The sequence below is a fragment of the Sardina pilchardus genome, chromosome 2 (assembly GCF_963854185.1).
Source record: "Sardina pilchardus chromosome 2, fSarPil1.1, whole genome shotgun sequence".
Classification (NCBI taxonomy): Eukaryota; Metazoa; Chordata; class Actinopteri; order Clupeiformes; family Clupeidae; genus Sardina; species Sardina pilchardus.
Window position 1 is genome coordinate 7109014 of NC_084995.1, and position 16435 is coordinate 7125448.

The 16435-nt window shown below is 42.0% G+C and overlaps 2 protein-coding genes across 3 annotated transcripts in view; one reads left to right on the top strand and one right to left on the bottom strand.

Moving 5' to 3' along the window:
* Positions 1 to 2425, bottom strand: LOC134061303 (cytochrome c oxidase assembly factor 1 homolog). 2 transcript variants are annotated; one of them, XM_062517394.1, is made up of 5 exons: positions 2176 to 2425; positions 1670 to 1852; positions 1260 to 1411; positions 786 to 862; positions 1 to 413 (listed from the first exon to the last, which is right to left on the bottom strand). In XM_062517394.1, the coding sequence occupies exons 2-5, from the start codon at positions 1761 to 1763 to the stop codon at positions 332 to 334; spliced, it is 405 nt and encodes a 134-aa protein (XP_062373378.1). In that variant the 5' UTR covers positions 1764 to 1852; positions 2176 to 2425; the 3' UTR covers positions 1 to 331. The 2 variants fall into 2 exon arrangements, with proteins under 2 accessions (XP_062373378.1, XP_062373379.1); XM_062517395.1 differs by having other exon boundaries at positions 1670 to 1884.
* Positions 2409 to 16435, top strand: part of blvra (biliverdin reductase A) — a 26831-nt gene continuing 12804 nt past the window's right edge. The window contains exons 1-6 of the mRNA XM_062517393.1: positions 2409 to 2563; positions 9214 to 9337; positions 10549 to 10668; positions 13225 to 13322; positions 13601 to 13708; positions 13992 to 14160. Coding sequence (XP_062373377.1) covers positions 9219 to 9337; positions 10549 to 10668; positions 13225 to 13322; positions 13601 to 13708; positions 13992 to 14160 — 614 coding nt within the window. The 5' untranslated portion in view covers positions 2409 to 2563; positions 9214 to 9218. The remainder of the gene's footprint in view (positions 2564 to 9213; positions 9338 to 10548; positions 10669 to 13224; positions 13323 to 13600; positions 13709 to 13991; positions 14161 to 16435) is intronic.

The following is a 16435-nucleotide window of genomic DNA, read 5'->3' on the forward strand; positions in this document are numbered from 1 at the left end:
TGTATCTCCGATTTTTTTAATCATTTAAATGTTTTAAACATCACTTCAGCTGAGGGATGCCTGCATCATCTTTTACATTCAGGCGTCTTTTTTCATTTTCCGCCAGGTCCTTAGAGTTCTGTACATATCAATAGCCTTTCCATTGGCTGACATGCCATCTCACTGTAAGCTCTGAACCTGGTACCATATGGAACCATTGGAGGAGTCTGAGACACGCCAGTGTACAGTGCACAGCACAGTTCTGCACAGTTACACAGGAAAGTCACGGGTTGACACAGACGAAGTGTGGATTTGTTGAAAGCTGGTTCTGTCTCTGCAGTGGCCACCGGCTCTATTCACTTTTCTTTGGCTCAGTGAACACCTCGATGCGCTCACCCTCCCTGAGCTGCAGCACCACCTCCTCAAGGTTCCACCTGGTGGGGAAAAGACAGGAGAGATAGACTGGAGAGATAGACTGGGGAAATGTCGGACTTCATTTTGGACTATTATTAATAAGCAACAAGCCATTTGTTTGTTTTCTGCCAATAGTGAGAAACATAAAGAGGTCTTACGATTTGGTGTTGGGATTTGTGCTAGGGCCAAGATCAGAATAGACTAACTGGTGACAACTAGCTGAGACCTGGTATCACACGCAGACGCAGTAGATACTAATAGTTTGTTTACCGTAATAGCACCTTTGCTCCAAACACTAGCACTGATTAAGAGTCCATGGAAAGAGCACCCTAACTGATTACGAACCACATGATGACATTTATCGGGGGGATGAAGAGACAACACACTCTAACCTTTTCTTGAAAGGGTCTCTGACAGATGTGGCAAAGAGATAGCCACCCGTTTTGGATCCAGTCACTGGAATTTTGATCTGAAACAGCAAACAGTGTGTGTCACTACTACAGATAGGATGCCATTATTACAAATACCCTTAATCACTTTCAGAAGTACTCTGTGCTCATCAATTAAGTATTACTGTAACAACATCATGACATGTCAATGAGTAAAAAAGTCCAGAGGGTTTTTCCACTGTGTCCATCTTATCATCAGAAAGCCCACATTCCATTCCTCAGGGGTACGTGTTTCCAAAAATATTGCAGAACACGGTTAAATGACAGATCATTTTGAGCACTCACTCACTTTTCCTTATATAGTTAATTCTGACATGCACTGCAAGAGTCCTGTGTTCACATAAGAAACTACACTCATACCATGGTGGCCGTTTGAGTGATGCCTTGAGGACCCAAGTCAGGCAGTTCCGTACTGACCTGTGCCCTGTTGTGGTCCATGCGGTTGTATCGGTCAGTTAGGTGCAGGTTGTGGACCTTGAGTGGAGGGGCACCCAGACCAGCCATGGCTGTTGAGTGGCCATTCAGTTGTTCCAGGGCTAAGCGATAATACTCTGCCTGGGAAAAATTCTCTACATGCACAGATACATCAACAACAACAACAATCTATTTAGCGTTAAAATGATAAACACAGAGTTGCACTTCCGTGATGAAGTAGGCTAGCCAAAATAATCTGACCATCACATGAAGCTCCCAAATAATTCCCTTCATTATTATAAATGCCCCCAGATATTTCATAATTAACTTATTTAATTATGTGTAGGCTGCAGCCAATTCAAGATGATTTTCCTTTGTTTTCTATTTGAATTTATTTCATTGTAAACACTTACTCTGCATTAAATAGTACATCATTCCACAACCTCCTCCCGTCAGCATGGTCATGAATATGGCCATCTGGTTGAGGAGATTCACTGATCTTCCCATCTTGACAGGGTCAACGCTCCCCAACCCTTCGACTGAATACTTGTGTCAAGTTCAAGTTGTGTCAACCAAGGACAAATTGATCAGAAGCTCTGCAAGGCATTATGCAGCATTATGCAGCAGGCTTCAGGATTACATATCAAAACGAAAGTTTAGTTATACAACCAGTAAAGGATCCCTCAGAAACATCTAGCTATCAATGACAGAAGACATTCGAAACGATAGTTGATATAGAACAGCATAATGATACAAAACCACACTGCGTTTAACGTTACAAGTAGCACATTTAGCAAACTATCGTTAGCTATAAACCCCTCAGACGTTACATCAAATTAACATTGATTTAATATTAAGCCTTTTGGTAAAACTTAACATAATCATTCGCATAACAGCAGTGAAATACAGACCTACTGACCTACTATTCACGATTACATATCTGCTTCAGTCAGTGCATGGGTGCAGCCATCTTGGTTCTTCGAAATGAATGAAACAGACTTTTTTGGCAGGTTTTTAAGAATAATTCAGTGGGGATAAAATAACACATCTATAAATCATGAAATAGTTCAAACATTGTGAGTAAACGAAACCGACTGTTGTGGTATAACCTTCGGTAGAAAATATCCACGTGACCAGTTCAACAAAGTTACGTCACGCTCACTGTATCTTCACTACGCATGGAGCCATGTGAGAGTTATGAAAGTTGCCAACAGATTATTCAACTGCCGCACAAGCCTGTCTGGAAGACCGGGGAGTACGTACAGAGCCTTACTTCAAGTGATATCTTTGACGTTTTATAAAAAGAGGTAGGTGAGGCAATAAACATTTACAAAGCAACGTTAAACGGGTTTAATCATGTGTATGCCAGCTCGGGAAATTAATGTAGTTTCGCGTTCAGTGGTAATTTTGCAGTAGAATAATAGAGGGGTGCTTCAATGGTAACTAACACAGAAACAACATGACATATGCCATCGTTATCATGTCGTTATTTACTAAATGAACATCATTCTTAAAGAAAACTGGAATTCAGGGTGCAGCGGCGCAAGCGCAAGCAGATAAGGTACATTTACGTTTCCTCTGCTGCTGCTGTTAGCAGCACCTGGAGCATATCTGTGCATTGATGTAGAAGTTGTCCAGATATTATGGTCAAAGTAGCAAATATTGGTTGTGCAACATGCGTGCTTTCTGGGGACGGTTTCTTAGCCTATGTGCCTTTGTATGTTGTTAATTACCATAATGTTGTAGCCCCTATGGCTGGACCAGCGTCTCGCTATCAGGAAAAGAATCTTCGGTCACCGCCATTTGTCGCTTTACGGTTCCCATTGACTTCCATTGAACACATGTAGATGTAAACAAAACGTTTTTTTTAAAAATAAAAACATTTTCGCCTGACACATATACAGCAAGAATAACACAATTTGATTAACGCAATGTGGAGAAATTTAAAAGAGAACAAAAATATTACCTCCATGATCCCATTGACCTGGCGTCACGAAAAACGGCACGTTATTTCTTAAATGTCAGAGTAATGACATTCAAAAGCGCACATTAATAATACACCAGCATTCATAAAGGAAAGAAGTGTGAAAATAAAAAAAACATTTTATTACATGGATCACTCAAAGGACTTTAATGCCGATTTTCAATAGCGCAGCTTTTACAATAATGGGTGTTATATTACTTAACCACTAGATGGCAGCATGACACAGCAAGCATTAGTGGGCACTAGCATTAGTGCCATGACACAGCAAGTAAAGTGCGCTATGTCATGCTGCCATGTCAATGGACATGGGATCACGGAGGTAATGTTTTTTTGTTCTCTCTTAAGTTTCTCCACGTTGTGAAATGGTCAAATTGTGTAATTCTTGTTGTATATGTGTCGAGCGAAAATGTTGTTTATTATCAAAGTGAAATGGTGCACTGGCATAAGTCAGCGGCATTAGTTTAAAGGAATACGCCACCCAAAAATGAAATTAAGCCAGTCTCGGTCACCACCAGAGTTAGAACAGTAAAAAAAAACGATTAAAATCCGTCCGGGCATTGTCCTGCTTTTGGAGCAGCGTTTTTAGCTTATTTATCTTAGCACAGTTGCTGTAAATGAAGGGTGTCAGTTAGCACGTCCTCCAAAAAAGTGACCGAGACATCTAATTTTTTTTCTAAATATATCTTGGGAGACGTGTGTTCAGAACAAGTACAAATCATAATGCAAAATCGAACGAGGCTATTACCTGGGCAGATATTTACTTGGAACTATATTCAGCCTCATCACAGGTGAAGCACCGCTAGTCTCACGTTGCACTTGAAAACTCCTAACTTCGACTGGAACTTCACGGAATGGGATTCAAGTGCTGCTGCATGAGAACCTTGTGCCTATCTAGCAGTGCTTCGCCTGTGATGAGGCCGAATATAGTTCCAAGTAAATATCTGCCTAATAGCCTCGTTTGATTTTGCATTATGATGTGTACTCGTTTTTAACACATGGCTCCCAAGATATATTTAGAAAAAAATTTAGATGTCTCGGTCACTTTTTTGAAGGACGTGCTAACTGACACCCTTCATTTACAGCAACTGTGCTAAGCTAAAGCTAAAAACGCTGCTCCCAAAGCAGGACAATGGATTTTAACCGGGTTTTTTTCACTGTTCTAACTCTGGGGGTGACCGAGACTGGCTTAATTTCATTTTTGGGTGGCGTATTCCTTTAAGCACATAATTGACGTTTTGAACATGTTTTCAATGGAAGTCAATGGGAACCGTAAAGCGACAAATGGCGGTGACCAAAGATTCTTTTGCCGGATAGCGAGACGCCGGTTATGGCTGGGGCAGCCAAAGAGGGAGGGGGCTGGGGGCATGATGATGCCAACTGAGCAGGTATGGCAATAGGCCTACATATATAATATTTATTTAATATATTGGTATATTAAAGTATGATTAGGACTTTGCTGTTACCAGTCTCCTTTATCTCTGAAGGTATCCTCTATGGTAAAATGTTGACTGCAGGTGCATATTAGTCTGGTATTACATCTACTCCTGATTACTACTGAACTGTAAAATGAATAATAATAATAATAATAATAATAATAATAATAATAAAACATTTGTTGAAAGTGGCAGAAAATGTGAACCGTGGAAAAGTCGAAAGATTACATGAGATAGTTCACTAGAATATATCTTAATATAACTGCTTGATTAAATAAAAATGTGCAAATGCAGCAATGATAGATAACTTGCGTGAAAAGAATATTTACTTAGACTAGAAGTGTGTTTTTATTAAAAAGCTTAAAGTGTGGTTTTGTTTAGCTTTAGAATGTGTTTTTGCTTAATCCTTTAAAAAGCACGATTGTTTAGCCCTTAAAGTGTTTTAGTCAGGCTTATAAAGTAATGCTGTGTTAGAGTTTTAAGTTTGGTAGTTTCTGCTTAGGGCCATATGGGCCACATCCGAGTGCTGTGTTAGAGTTTTAAAATATTCTTTTCTCGCAAGTTATCTATCATTGCTGCATTTGCACATTTTTATTTGGTTTAGAGCAAGCTGGAATCAAGCAGTTATATTAAGACTATTATATATTAGTTTCAGCGTAGAGCCATGTATAGGCAACATCCGTGTGCTGTGTCAGTATTCTAAGTGTGAAGAGTTGAGGGAAGCCACCAGAAAGAGGAACAAGAAATAGACAAACAGCTGACTGTGATACCAGTGATAGATTCAGGTTCAGCTGGGCAAATATAAAAAGGTCCCGGGACCGGGGCTAGAGCACACGCTCTCCATCACCTCTTCTGTACTTCGCCGACTGAGAGCAAGAAGATTTTTTTTATTATTAAATAAAGTCAGAATCCTAACCCTTGGTTAGGGATTCTGTTAAAAGGCAGCAGAGTCCTTCTTCGAGTTTTCTTTTCCCTCCCCTGTGTCAACGAGAATATTGATCTCCTTGCAAGAATATTTTTTTTTTGCGAGAGGCGCACGCCTGCAAGGAGGCCGGAACGGGGTGAGTTGTCCGTTTGAAGGGCTTACTATCTAGACACTGTTAATGGGCAAACACTTACTGCACAATATACTGACATACACTGGAGTAGCGAACTCAGCTGTGTATTTAGGAAGGAAAGTCCTAGACACCAACGCGGTCACAAAACCAACCGGACTGTATTTAGCGGACATGTTTCTGTAATTAATTGACACCAGTTTGTATTTAGCGGACATGTTTCTGTAATTAAATAACACCAGATTGTATTCAGCGGATATGTATCTGTAGAAAAATTACACTGGACTGTATTTAGCGGACATGGTTCTGTAGAAAAATTACACTGGTCTGCATTTAGCGGGCATGGTTCTGTAAAAAAATTAATGTTCGGGGGCCTTTGCAAGGTCCGAAACCTGCACCATACAAGCAAAGATAAGGAAATCTGTTTTTAGTAACTAAAGTATGTAAAAACGGAGTACAAATTATCAATTAGATCTGTTATGCCATGAGTGCTATACAGATTTGTCCTTGAAAAAGCCCATATTGAATCACTTGGCCCTGTCATTAGAATTAGATTAAGTTTGTTGTATGTTTCCGGTGGGATAAGAGAAACTGTTTCCCCCAGCCGTGTTACACAACTTACAATTAGGAACCAAGGACCCCCTTAACCCCAGCTATTCACCCTCGTCACGAGGAGGAATTCCCAATCCCAAATAAGATTGACCAGTTGTCTTCTATATCATAGAAGTTTGCCACTAGAAAAGTTATATACGGTTGAATCTTTCTGTGACCACGAGGAATAGGTCCCCTTTGTCTCTCCACTGACGGGCGACAGCCTTTGTAAAAGGAGGAAGACTTTTAGAATCATTGTCACAGATTAGTTTATGCAGTAAATTGCCAAGTCCCCCTATAAGAAGAAAATCACATAATTAAGCACGTTTGCAGGTAATAAGGATTTTGATTCATAAAGGGAGAGAGCCTCTCCCTTGTATCAGTCCTTTCGTGCATCCTAAACCCATTGAAAAGGGACCTTTGCAACATACACGACACTGATAAATACTTCCTCTTTTTCACTGAGCAGTCGCCTCAAAGAGTTGAAAAGGGGGAAACCAGCTGTCTTTAGCAAGGCAGGAATCTCTTGTAGAGTCTAAAGATAGTATACACACACAACCATGTTAGCAGAGTGAGGGATTCACAGTAGTCTAAAAGATTCATATACAGTATGTATGCACACACCCTGAGTAGCGATCTCAGCTGTGACTATAGGAGCGGAGCCCTGTAATCATCAGATAGGATACAAAACACAACAATTACACACTTTTTTTTTACAAGAATAACCATACAGCTTGACAATTATTGTTACAAACAAATGAAAATTAGCTGTTGACTGTTCTGTCCACATTGCATATAAATGTATAGCCTATGTTTAGATAGTTTGTGACCATGAAATTGGACTAATTTCCCCATCACTGCTGTAACAGACAGTGTGCCCCTCAGTTTCTTGGCTTTGCGTGATAACATTAACTAATGCTACTGTCAACTGATAAGGGAAACGCCCCCAGGAGTCACTCATATACTGGGACGTTCCTTTTTAGGCTCTACTTTCGCAGTAAAACTTCCTTCTTTAGACTTTTTGACTAAGACATTTTCTCCCAGCTAACTTAACTGTAGTTCGCTCATCACTATGCGTGCTAATATTTATTGTAGGCAAATAATAAACATTGTAATATTGTCATGTCAGGAGGTGGGTCAACCAAGTATTTAAGAATAAAAGGAGGATAGACTGTCCAAAGTAGTAGGCAATTATAATAAGCCAGGCTCCGTGTTAAGCAGTCCATCCTCGCCAAAATTATTGTTGCCTGGCCTACATTTACTATTCACAATATTGAAAGGGGAGATAAAACAAATCAAGAGCATTTAATTATTAAAGTAGATCATCAATTGTACCATCTATGGTAAATAAAATTAATTCTCTGTGTAGATGCGTGTTGACTAACAGGTCATCCACAGGAGTGGCGTTTAGCCTGTCCTTTGGCCCACCATCTATTTGCTATAAGAAAAAAACTGGCATGCGGCCAAAGTTACTTGCCGACTCCTGCTATTGGAACATGGTTCTACCTGGATTGTACCTACTGTAGCTTTGGAAAAGGTGTCTGCTTACAGTTTTTCTCAGTCGCTTTGGTACAACTCTCGAATCATCCTTGAGATTTGCTGAACAGTAAGTGCATTTTTTCAAAACAATTTGTACAAATAGCAAAACATGGATTACCAGCAAAAGCCAGTTTCTTGCTCGAAATCCTTGCTCAAAATCAATGAACATGTCAGTGCATCAGAAATGACAAGTCCTTGTGTTACTGTGTACGGATAAGACAGTCAAATGGCTTAGTCATGTTGTCAGTATAGCAGTGTACTCTGAAGGGATGTTGTGGCTTAAGTTTTGATGACAATGTTTGTAAATTGTAGGTTACACCTTAGTGTATGTGGGAGTTTGATCACAAGAGACTGGACAAGATTCACATTTACTATTTTTTTTACTGTAATTTGTTAACAGACCATGTCATTGCGATACAGATAGGAAAAGACAGCACTGCATAGTCGAAAGTAGCCTGGCTGACGCGACCACATCTCAATGAGATTGAAATCACCGTGCAAGGTAGGATGGGAACACCCAGGCTAAGTCGAAAGGGGAAAAAAATTAAAAAGAAAGTAGAAATGTGACCATAGGACAAACTCCTTAGGGTAAACTGTACATGCAGTGCTGTAGGAATTACAGTGCAGTCTTCCTACACCTCCTGACGTTCCTGTCTTTTATGCCACAAATTTTCATATGACAACACATCAACCATTTTGCATTTAAAGATTTAGGCTATGAACTGATGCCTAAATGTTGTGGGGGTGAGACTATTCAGCAGAGAATTGTTCATAATAATTTGCATGGATGTACCAAAACATTTGCAACTTGCTCAAATAAATGAGAAGCTGCTTTTTTGATGTGCACAAGTGACACAATGATGTGGTGATTGAACAGGTGGTTTTGAGAATTTCAATTCTGATCTGAGAAATGTACCAAAGTGACTGAGAAAAACTGTAATAGAGGCTGTGTGATTTAAGCAACATATTAAACAGAGTTCTCCTGCAACCTGTGACTGTGGTGCTGTGTCCTGTAGGCGACATGTGTAACCTGTGACTGGTGCTGTCCTGTAGGTGACATGTAACCTGTGACTGGTGCTGTGTCCTGTAGGTGACATGTAACCTGTGACTGGTGCTGTGTCCTGTAGGTGACATGTAACCTGTGACTGGTGCTGTGTCCTGTATGTGACATGTAACCTGTGACTGGTGCTGTGTCCTGTAGGTGACATGTGTAACTTGTGACTGGTGCTGTGTCCTGTATGTGACATGTAACCTGTGACTGGTGCTGTGTCCTGTAGGTGACATGTGTAACTTGTGACTGGTGCTGTGTCCTGTAGATTACATGTAACCTGTGACTGTGGTGCTGTGTTCCGTAGGTGACATGTTTGGTGTAGTGGTCGTGGGCATTGGGATAGCGGGCCGGGTGAGAATCCGTGACCTGCTGGCTCCACTGCCCTCCAGTGCGGCAGAGAAGATGAGTGTGAAGGGATTTGTCTCCAGGTAACTCCCGTGCTCATGGTGTCCTTAAGCTCTTTGGTCTATACTCTGAACTCAAACATGGTCTCACATACATGTACAAAGTCTACAAACACAGCCCTTAAACATATTACACATTAGTCACTTCCCACACACAATTTCTGGAAATATGACATGATGCCGTCAGCATTTCTGTTCATGCTTTTGACAGTCAAAGTCTGCTGTGGTTGTCAGTTCACAATAATCAGTCACGACATACTAACCATACTGAAGAGATGATGAAACCAATGTTGCATTAAGAGACTACTCTGGCTATCACCAGACTAAGCTCAGTTTTGGTGGATAAACCAGGTTGTGATTGGTTCCAGCAAACGTGGATAGGAAGCAGGAGAGATAAATGTGCAGGTTTCCAGCCTGAGCTGTGAAATACAATTGTTGACAGATCGGACCAATTTTGGCCAGATGTTATGTTCAACTGATGCACTGTAGCGGTCAAATACTGCCCAGGCCAAAGAGGGACAAAGCTATTTCCTTATGACATCTGTCTGAAACCACTGCCTACATTCACTTGTCTGCTGCTTAGATTTTGAAAGACTGAACACCGGAACTGCCACTATGCATATCGAATGTTGTGTAATTAGTGCTTAACCACTTCATCCTTCTTTTCATGTTTGTTCAATGTATCTTAGCTGGAACAGTTATCTACATCAGAGGTTCTCAAATGTTTGTTCTAAGGACCTCCTGTGGGGGAGAAAATATGTGAAGGACCCCCTCATGATCATAAAACTTGCCCCACATGCACATGCCATTTGTATTCTGTGAAGATGTGGCGAGGTTATTCACTGATATGATTCAGTGTTTTTTGGCAAGCGTGTAACTTGATCTGTTTTTTGTCTTGACAACATCGTCTGAGTCAAACGTTTCTCCACGTTCATCATCTACGCTAGCTAGTTGGCAAATAAATACACCTGTTGACTTTGGACAAAGGCATCATAAATTAACATACTGTATGTTTAGTGTAACATAAACTCCATATTCTATTTGGATGAACCAACCCTGTCCCCTACTCCCGACATATTCTATCTGTCTGTTGGTAAATGGTGCCAAAGTCCTGAAGCTGTACAATTCATGCTCAGTCTCCAGAGATGGAAAACACAAGCCAACTAAGGGCGTAGCTGACTGTGTTTTTAGCATCCTTTCCCAGCACTGATGTTGTCCACTGTGCCTATGTGTAGGAGAGAGCTGGGGCTGGAACAGGGCGTGAAGCAGATCTCCCTGGAGGAGGCGACTGAAAGAGAGGACATCCAGGTGGCCATGGTGTGCACAGAGAACTCCTCCCACGAGGAGCACATCAGGCAAGGGCTCTCTCCGTCTATCTCTCTTTTTCTCTCTCCCAGTCTCTCTCTTTCTCTCTGTCTGTCTCTTCCTTTTAAAGTGGTATTCTAAAATGGGCAAATACAGAAGAGGGAATCAGGGAGATCATGGGGATGTGATCTGTGTTTGCGATGGTGCCAGCCCTAACACACAGGCCAGCCTCTCCTCGGCCCTGATAGGGGAGCTGATGGAGGGGAGAGCTTTAGACAAAAGGCCCAGTGTTCATGGACTCAGCTGTGAGGGCTCCCCTCCGGCTCCTGTTCCACTTGCTCACTTAAATACCAGCCCTGTGGTTTAGGAACGGCACATCACTTCCAAGCGCACAATGTACCGAAATGTAGCAGACCGTTGCTTTGGCTCACTGTTTTTTTTTTTTAAATTAGGGCCTGAGCACCGAGGTGCGGCCGCTGAAGCGCCTGCACCATAGGTGCAAGGCCCTATTGTTTTTGCTCAGATTAGATTTCTTCCGGGCCACGTTTTGCCTTTTTTCACCAACTTGGCATGCTCTAAAACTCTTGAAATATGGCAGCTATGTGTGGAATTGGTAACGCTACTCAGCGACAGAGCTCTGGCCAAGGGTGTGGCTCAGGGACTCTATAGCACCACCTAGCACGTTGTCTGTTGTGGTTGACACACATACATTCACGGAAATGGCCCAGATTTGGTGGGCATATGTATTGTATGAATCTGAACAAGTTTTACATTTAAACTATGTAGTGAATCTAGAAGATTTTGAGTTATGATTATGATTTTTGCACATCACATATTTTGAAACACTTCTCCTAGACGGTTTATTGAAAACATGACATAGTTGACACATACATTCACAAAAATTAAACAAATTTGGTGGGCATGTGTGTTGCTCATGCACATGTCTACCAACACGCACATGTTGCTTTGTTAGATTCCAAAATGTCTCAGGTCCTCACCGCAGGTGCTCGGGCCCGCCATTGCCGCTTGCAGCTATATTTCTTCTTGTTATTATTGAGCAGTATACCTCATATATATGTAGTTCAAAGATGTGGAAGTAGGTTTAGTATTAGGATTTGGTTAGGTGCTGGATATATTGTTCCATGATTGCACTGGCCTGTAGGCAGTGGCACATAGTATTGTGTGACTCGTACTGTAGATGTGTTAAGATCCATTTGATTCTGGATCACAGATGACCTTTAACAGAGGTAATGGGAGAGGCCTAATTTTCAGTGGATGGCCGTGAACAGTGTTTGTATGGGATATGGGTTTCCCATGGTGATGCAACTGCAAGCTCTCTTATACAACCATGCATGTCAACAAAAACATGTTCTATAACAGCAGAACAATTTTAGCCACCCGAAGACTTTTGTTACAGTTTAGCTATTGGTGTGTTATTGTACCATGTAATAGGAAGGAAAGGGTATTTAAATAGTATCAAAATGTTTTTTTGAAATATTATGTGGTTTCCTTATACATTAGTCATGATATAATATTATCTGAGTAATGCACAAAAATGCCTGTTAGAATTCCACTCCACTGTTAAGTGTAACACTATAATGGCCATCAAAGTATGCACAGTATGTCAGCCTTTCAATTAATAGTTAAAGGAGAAATCTGGCAAGTTTTCATTTAGACCTCTGTTTCTCGAAGTCACTGAGTACTAGCCTGACTCTCGCCAGACCCTTGTAGTTCCGCCATGCTCCACCAGAGGCGTTTCGCTGAGCTCCACTCAAGGGTCTGGACGCGAGGGCAATCCAAACTCATTCCAGTGATCAAAAAATGATCAACCAATCAGGAGCGCCGAAGCGAGTGTTTGATTCAAAAAACAATGGCGGCACACAGCGAGGAGTCTTGTGCTGACATTGATTCTGCTATTTCAACCGTTTTGTCGAATCTATCGAGTATTCATTCTTTAAAAGATTAACAGAGAATAGTTTTGAAGACATTTATTGGTGCAAGGATGTTTTTACTCTTCTTCCGACCGGGTTTGGCAAGAGCTTGAAGAAGCCTAGCACGTCATTCAAGATAACAGGCAAGTGGTTTATCAAATCACATGCGAGGATGTTTTACAAGGACCCGCCTTCATAAATACATCTCCTATCGAGAAGTCCCAGATCCTTGTGTGAAGCAGACAGCGAACTACAGGATCTGGCGAAAGTCAGGTTAACTGAGTACTGTCAGTACAAACAAAAAAGCGAAAACATGTGGTTTTACCTAGCTCAAGTTGCTACAGCCAGTAGCTAAGGCAGCCTGGTAATTATAGCACTACACTCTTGGGGCATGTCCGTGAGCTCCCATTTACATACTCACAGAGTGCGACGTAAAACCGATTGTTTAAGGTTTTTTATACCGACAGCTGGATTTCTCCTTTAAATCCTAGTTTATGATATTAGGAGGCATCATTTCTCAGTGTAAAAGTGTATGTGAATGTGTATGAGAATAAAGGCCAATTCGCAACAAGCCAGAACCACTGAAGTAGACGGTGTCAGTTGTGAGGGAGTGTGTCATGACTCGCTCCCTGTGTGGTTTGTAATGATGTGTGTTGTCCTGTGCTGTTGCTGCAGGAGGTTTCTGGAGGCAGGGAAGCACGTGGCTGTGGAGTATCCCATGACCCTTAACTACAAAGCCGCAGCTGAACTCCACGACCTCGCCCAGCAGAAAGGTCAGTCAGACAAGGGTCACTATAGAAACAGCTCTGTGTGTGTGTGTGTGTTTGTGTTTGTGTGTGTGTGCCAAATAAAAATACTCTCAGGACTAGTTTCCCATATATGAGTTAAGTGTATCCCTAGACTAAATGAAAAGCTTTTTAGTTCCATGAACAGGAAGCTGGTTGTCAGTGTCAACAGTAAATGTTGTCACTGATTTGTGTGTATGTGTGTGTGTGTGTGTGTGTGTGTGTGTGTGTGTGTGTGTGTGTGTGTTCTCTACTGCACCTGCCAGGTTTGATCCTGCACGAGGAGCATATTGAGCTGTTCACTCCGGACTTTAAGCAACTGAAGAAGGATGTGGCTGGGAAGAAACTGGAGGAGGGCTCCCTACACTTCACAGGTACACCAAAGTACACTGTCCTGCTGAAAAAAAAATGCTCTGAAATAGATAATAATAAAACAAAAATCAAGTGTGACTCGATTCGAATCAGTTGGCAGAAAATTATGCTGTGACTGAACAAACATCCAATAGCCAAGATCCAAGGAGGATGTGTATTTTTTTTAAGACCGTAGTTCATCTACGCATCATCTAAGCACAGTTGATGTGTGCACATATGACTCTCCACACACTGGATGACCACACACCTGGCTGATGCGCCCCCTTTCTCTGTGGTCTCCTGCAGGGGGTCCTCTGAAGGCCGACTTCGGCTTCGCCGCCTTCAGCGGCATCGCCCGCCTCACCTGGCTGGTGGACCTGTTTGGCGAGCTGAGCGTGAGCTCCGCCAGCCTGGTGGAGGACAAGGAGAAGAGCTACATGAAGATGACCGCGCAGCTGCAGACCATGGAGCACAAGTAGGTGGCCCACACGGGGAACGAGGGACCTTAGAAGCGCATAGGCCGAGAAATGGAGGACATTGCTTAGCCACAAATTAAGTAAGGGATAACGGCCGACGAGGTGACCGATTCGATGGAAATAATGGCTAGGTGGAGGTCTAGAACTCCGGCGACGTGCGAAGCAAACCATCGAACCGGTCGACCTCGAAGGCCGTTATCCCGCTTATCTCCCGTTTGTATTCATAACCTGTATATTTAGAACATAGTTTTATTACACCGTTGCGTCCGTTAACATCGCTAAAACTGTCTTGACTGTGGGACTACTTTCTGCCACATATCAACTTTCTACTTGCAGGACAAAACTGCCGTTACTAGTTCTAAATGGATGGTTGCTATGGCCAAAAGCCAGTCGTTAGTTCTAAATGGCTGGTTGCTACGGCCAAAAGCCAGTCGTTAGTTCTATCTCTCCCGTTGTCAAGCGGGCATATCCCAGGATTCTGATTAACTTTAACTTTGAAAGATCGCTACTTTTATAGCCTACATGGCATAAACTAGCTACAATCCACCTCCGTCATGCTACAATGTTACTATGGTTCTGCACGTCTGTATTTCAGCTTGGATGCAACGTGACAGTTCATTTACAGTTTTTTTCAATCGCTAACAAGCGTTTGTCCATTCATTTGACACATTTTCAAAACTCTAAACACAGACTCACACCTACAAAACACAATTGGCCAAATGGATCATTTTCCTCTCAAAAGCACATTGCGTGTTGTTACACCACATTTTGTTACATATACACTAACTCGTCATTTCTCTGCACACACTAACTTTACCAAAACACTGGAAACCTGACTCAAAATGAAGTTATTTTGTCAAAGAATGAAGCTTGTTTTCACTTCACAAGATACATGCAGTCAATCAGAGTACACTAGGTTTCAAAATACTGGCCACTGTTGACATTACAAAAACTGCATAGACTTTTATGTTTCAGTTTTACAGGTATTTGCATGCAAAACATGCAATCCAGCATTTTTACCCTACATTTATTGGTTGGGAACTGTATGTCCAGATGTAATGTTCACATTCAAATGCATTCCAATAAAAAGCAAATCTTTTTTTTTTTTTTTTACTGTTCACTAGGCCTACAGGAGGTGCAGTATAAATATTGTTTACAGTAGACTATGATAGAACAGAAAAAGTTGTAAAGCATTGCAGTGAACAAAATATCCATGAAGCACAAGAGCATCCTGAACAAAAAACAACAGCAAAAAGCCCAGATACAAAAAAAAACACAATAATATAGCCGCAAGCGGCGATGGCGGGCCCGAGCACCTGCGGTGCGGAGACCTGTGAAATTTCGGAATCTAACAAAGCAACATGTGCGTGGTGGTGGGCATGTGCATGAGCAACACACATGCCCACCAAATTTGGTCAATTTTCCTGAATGTATGTGTCAACCACAACAGACAACACGCTAGGTGGCGCTATAGAGTCCCTGAGCCACACCCTAGGCCAGAGCTCTATCTGTGACTATCGATAGCAATAACGCACAAGCCCACCAAATTTGGTTCATTTTCGTGAATGAGTGTGTCAACCACAACAGACAATGCGCTAGGTGGCGCTATACAGTCTCTAAGACACCCTTGGCCAAAGCGCTGTCTCTGAATAGCTATAGCAATATCACACATGCCCACCAAATTTGGTTCATTTTCCTGAATGTATGCGTCAACAACAACACACAATCTGCTAGGTGGCGCTATAGTCCCTAAGCCACACTCTAGGCCAGAGCTCTGTTTCTGACTAGCGACAGTAATAACAAACAAGCTCACCAAATTTGATGCATTTTCGTGAATGTATGTCAACCACAACAGGTAACACACTAGGTGGCGCTATAGAGTCCCTAAGCCACACCCTCGGCCAGAGCTCTGTCTCTGAATAGCTATAACAAAACACATGCCCACCAAATTTGGTTCATTTTTGTGAATGTTTGTGTCAACCACAACAGACAATGTGCTAGGTGGCGCTATAGAGTCCTTAAGCCACACCCTAGTCCAGAGCTCTGTCTCTAACTAGCAAAAACAATAACACACGAGCCCACCAAATTTGGTTAATTTTCGTGAATGTTTGTGTCAACCACAACAGACAATGCGCTAGGTGGCGCTATAGAGTCCTTAAGCCACACCCTAGGCCAAAGCTCTGTCTCTGACTACCGATAGCAATAACACACAAGTCCACCAAATTTGGTTCATTTTCGTGAATGTATGTGTCAACCACAACAGACAACGCACTA

Coding starts and splice junctions, on each gene's coding strand:
- LOC134061303 (XM_062517394.1), bottom strand. CDS start 1,763: ATGGGAAGATCAGTGAATCTCCTCAACCAGATGGCCATATTCATGACC. Junction 863..1,259: donor TGGACCACAACAGGGCACAG/GTCAGTACGGAA, acceptor TTGCTGTTTCAG/ATCAAAATTCCAGTGACTGG. Junction 414..785: donor AGAGACCCTTTCAAGAAAAG/GTTAGAGTGTGT, acceptor TTTCCCCACCAG/GTGGAACCTTGAGGAGGTGG.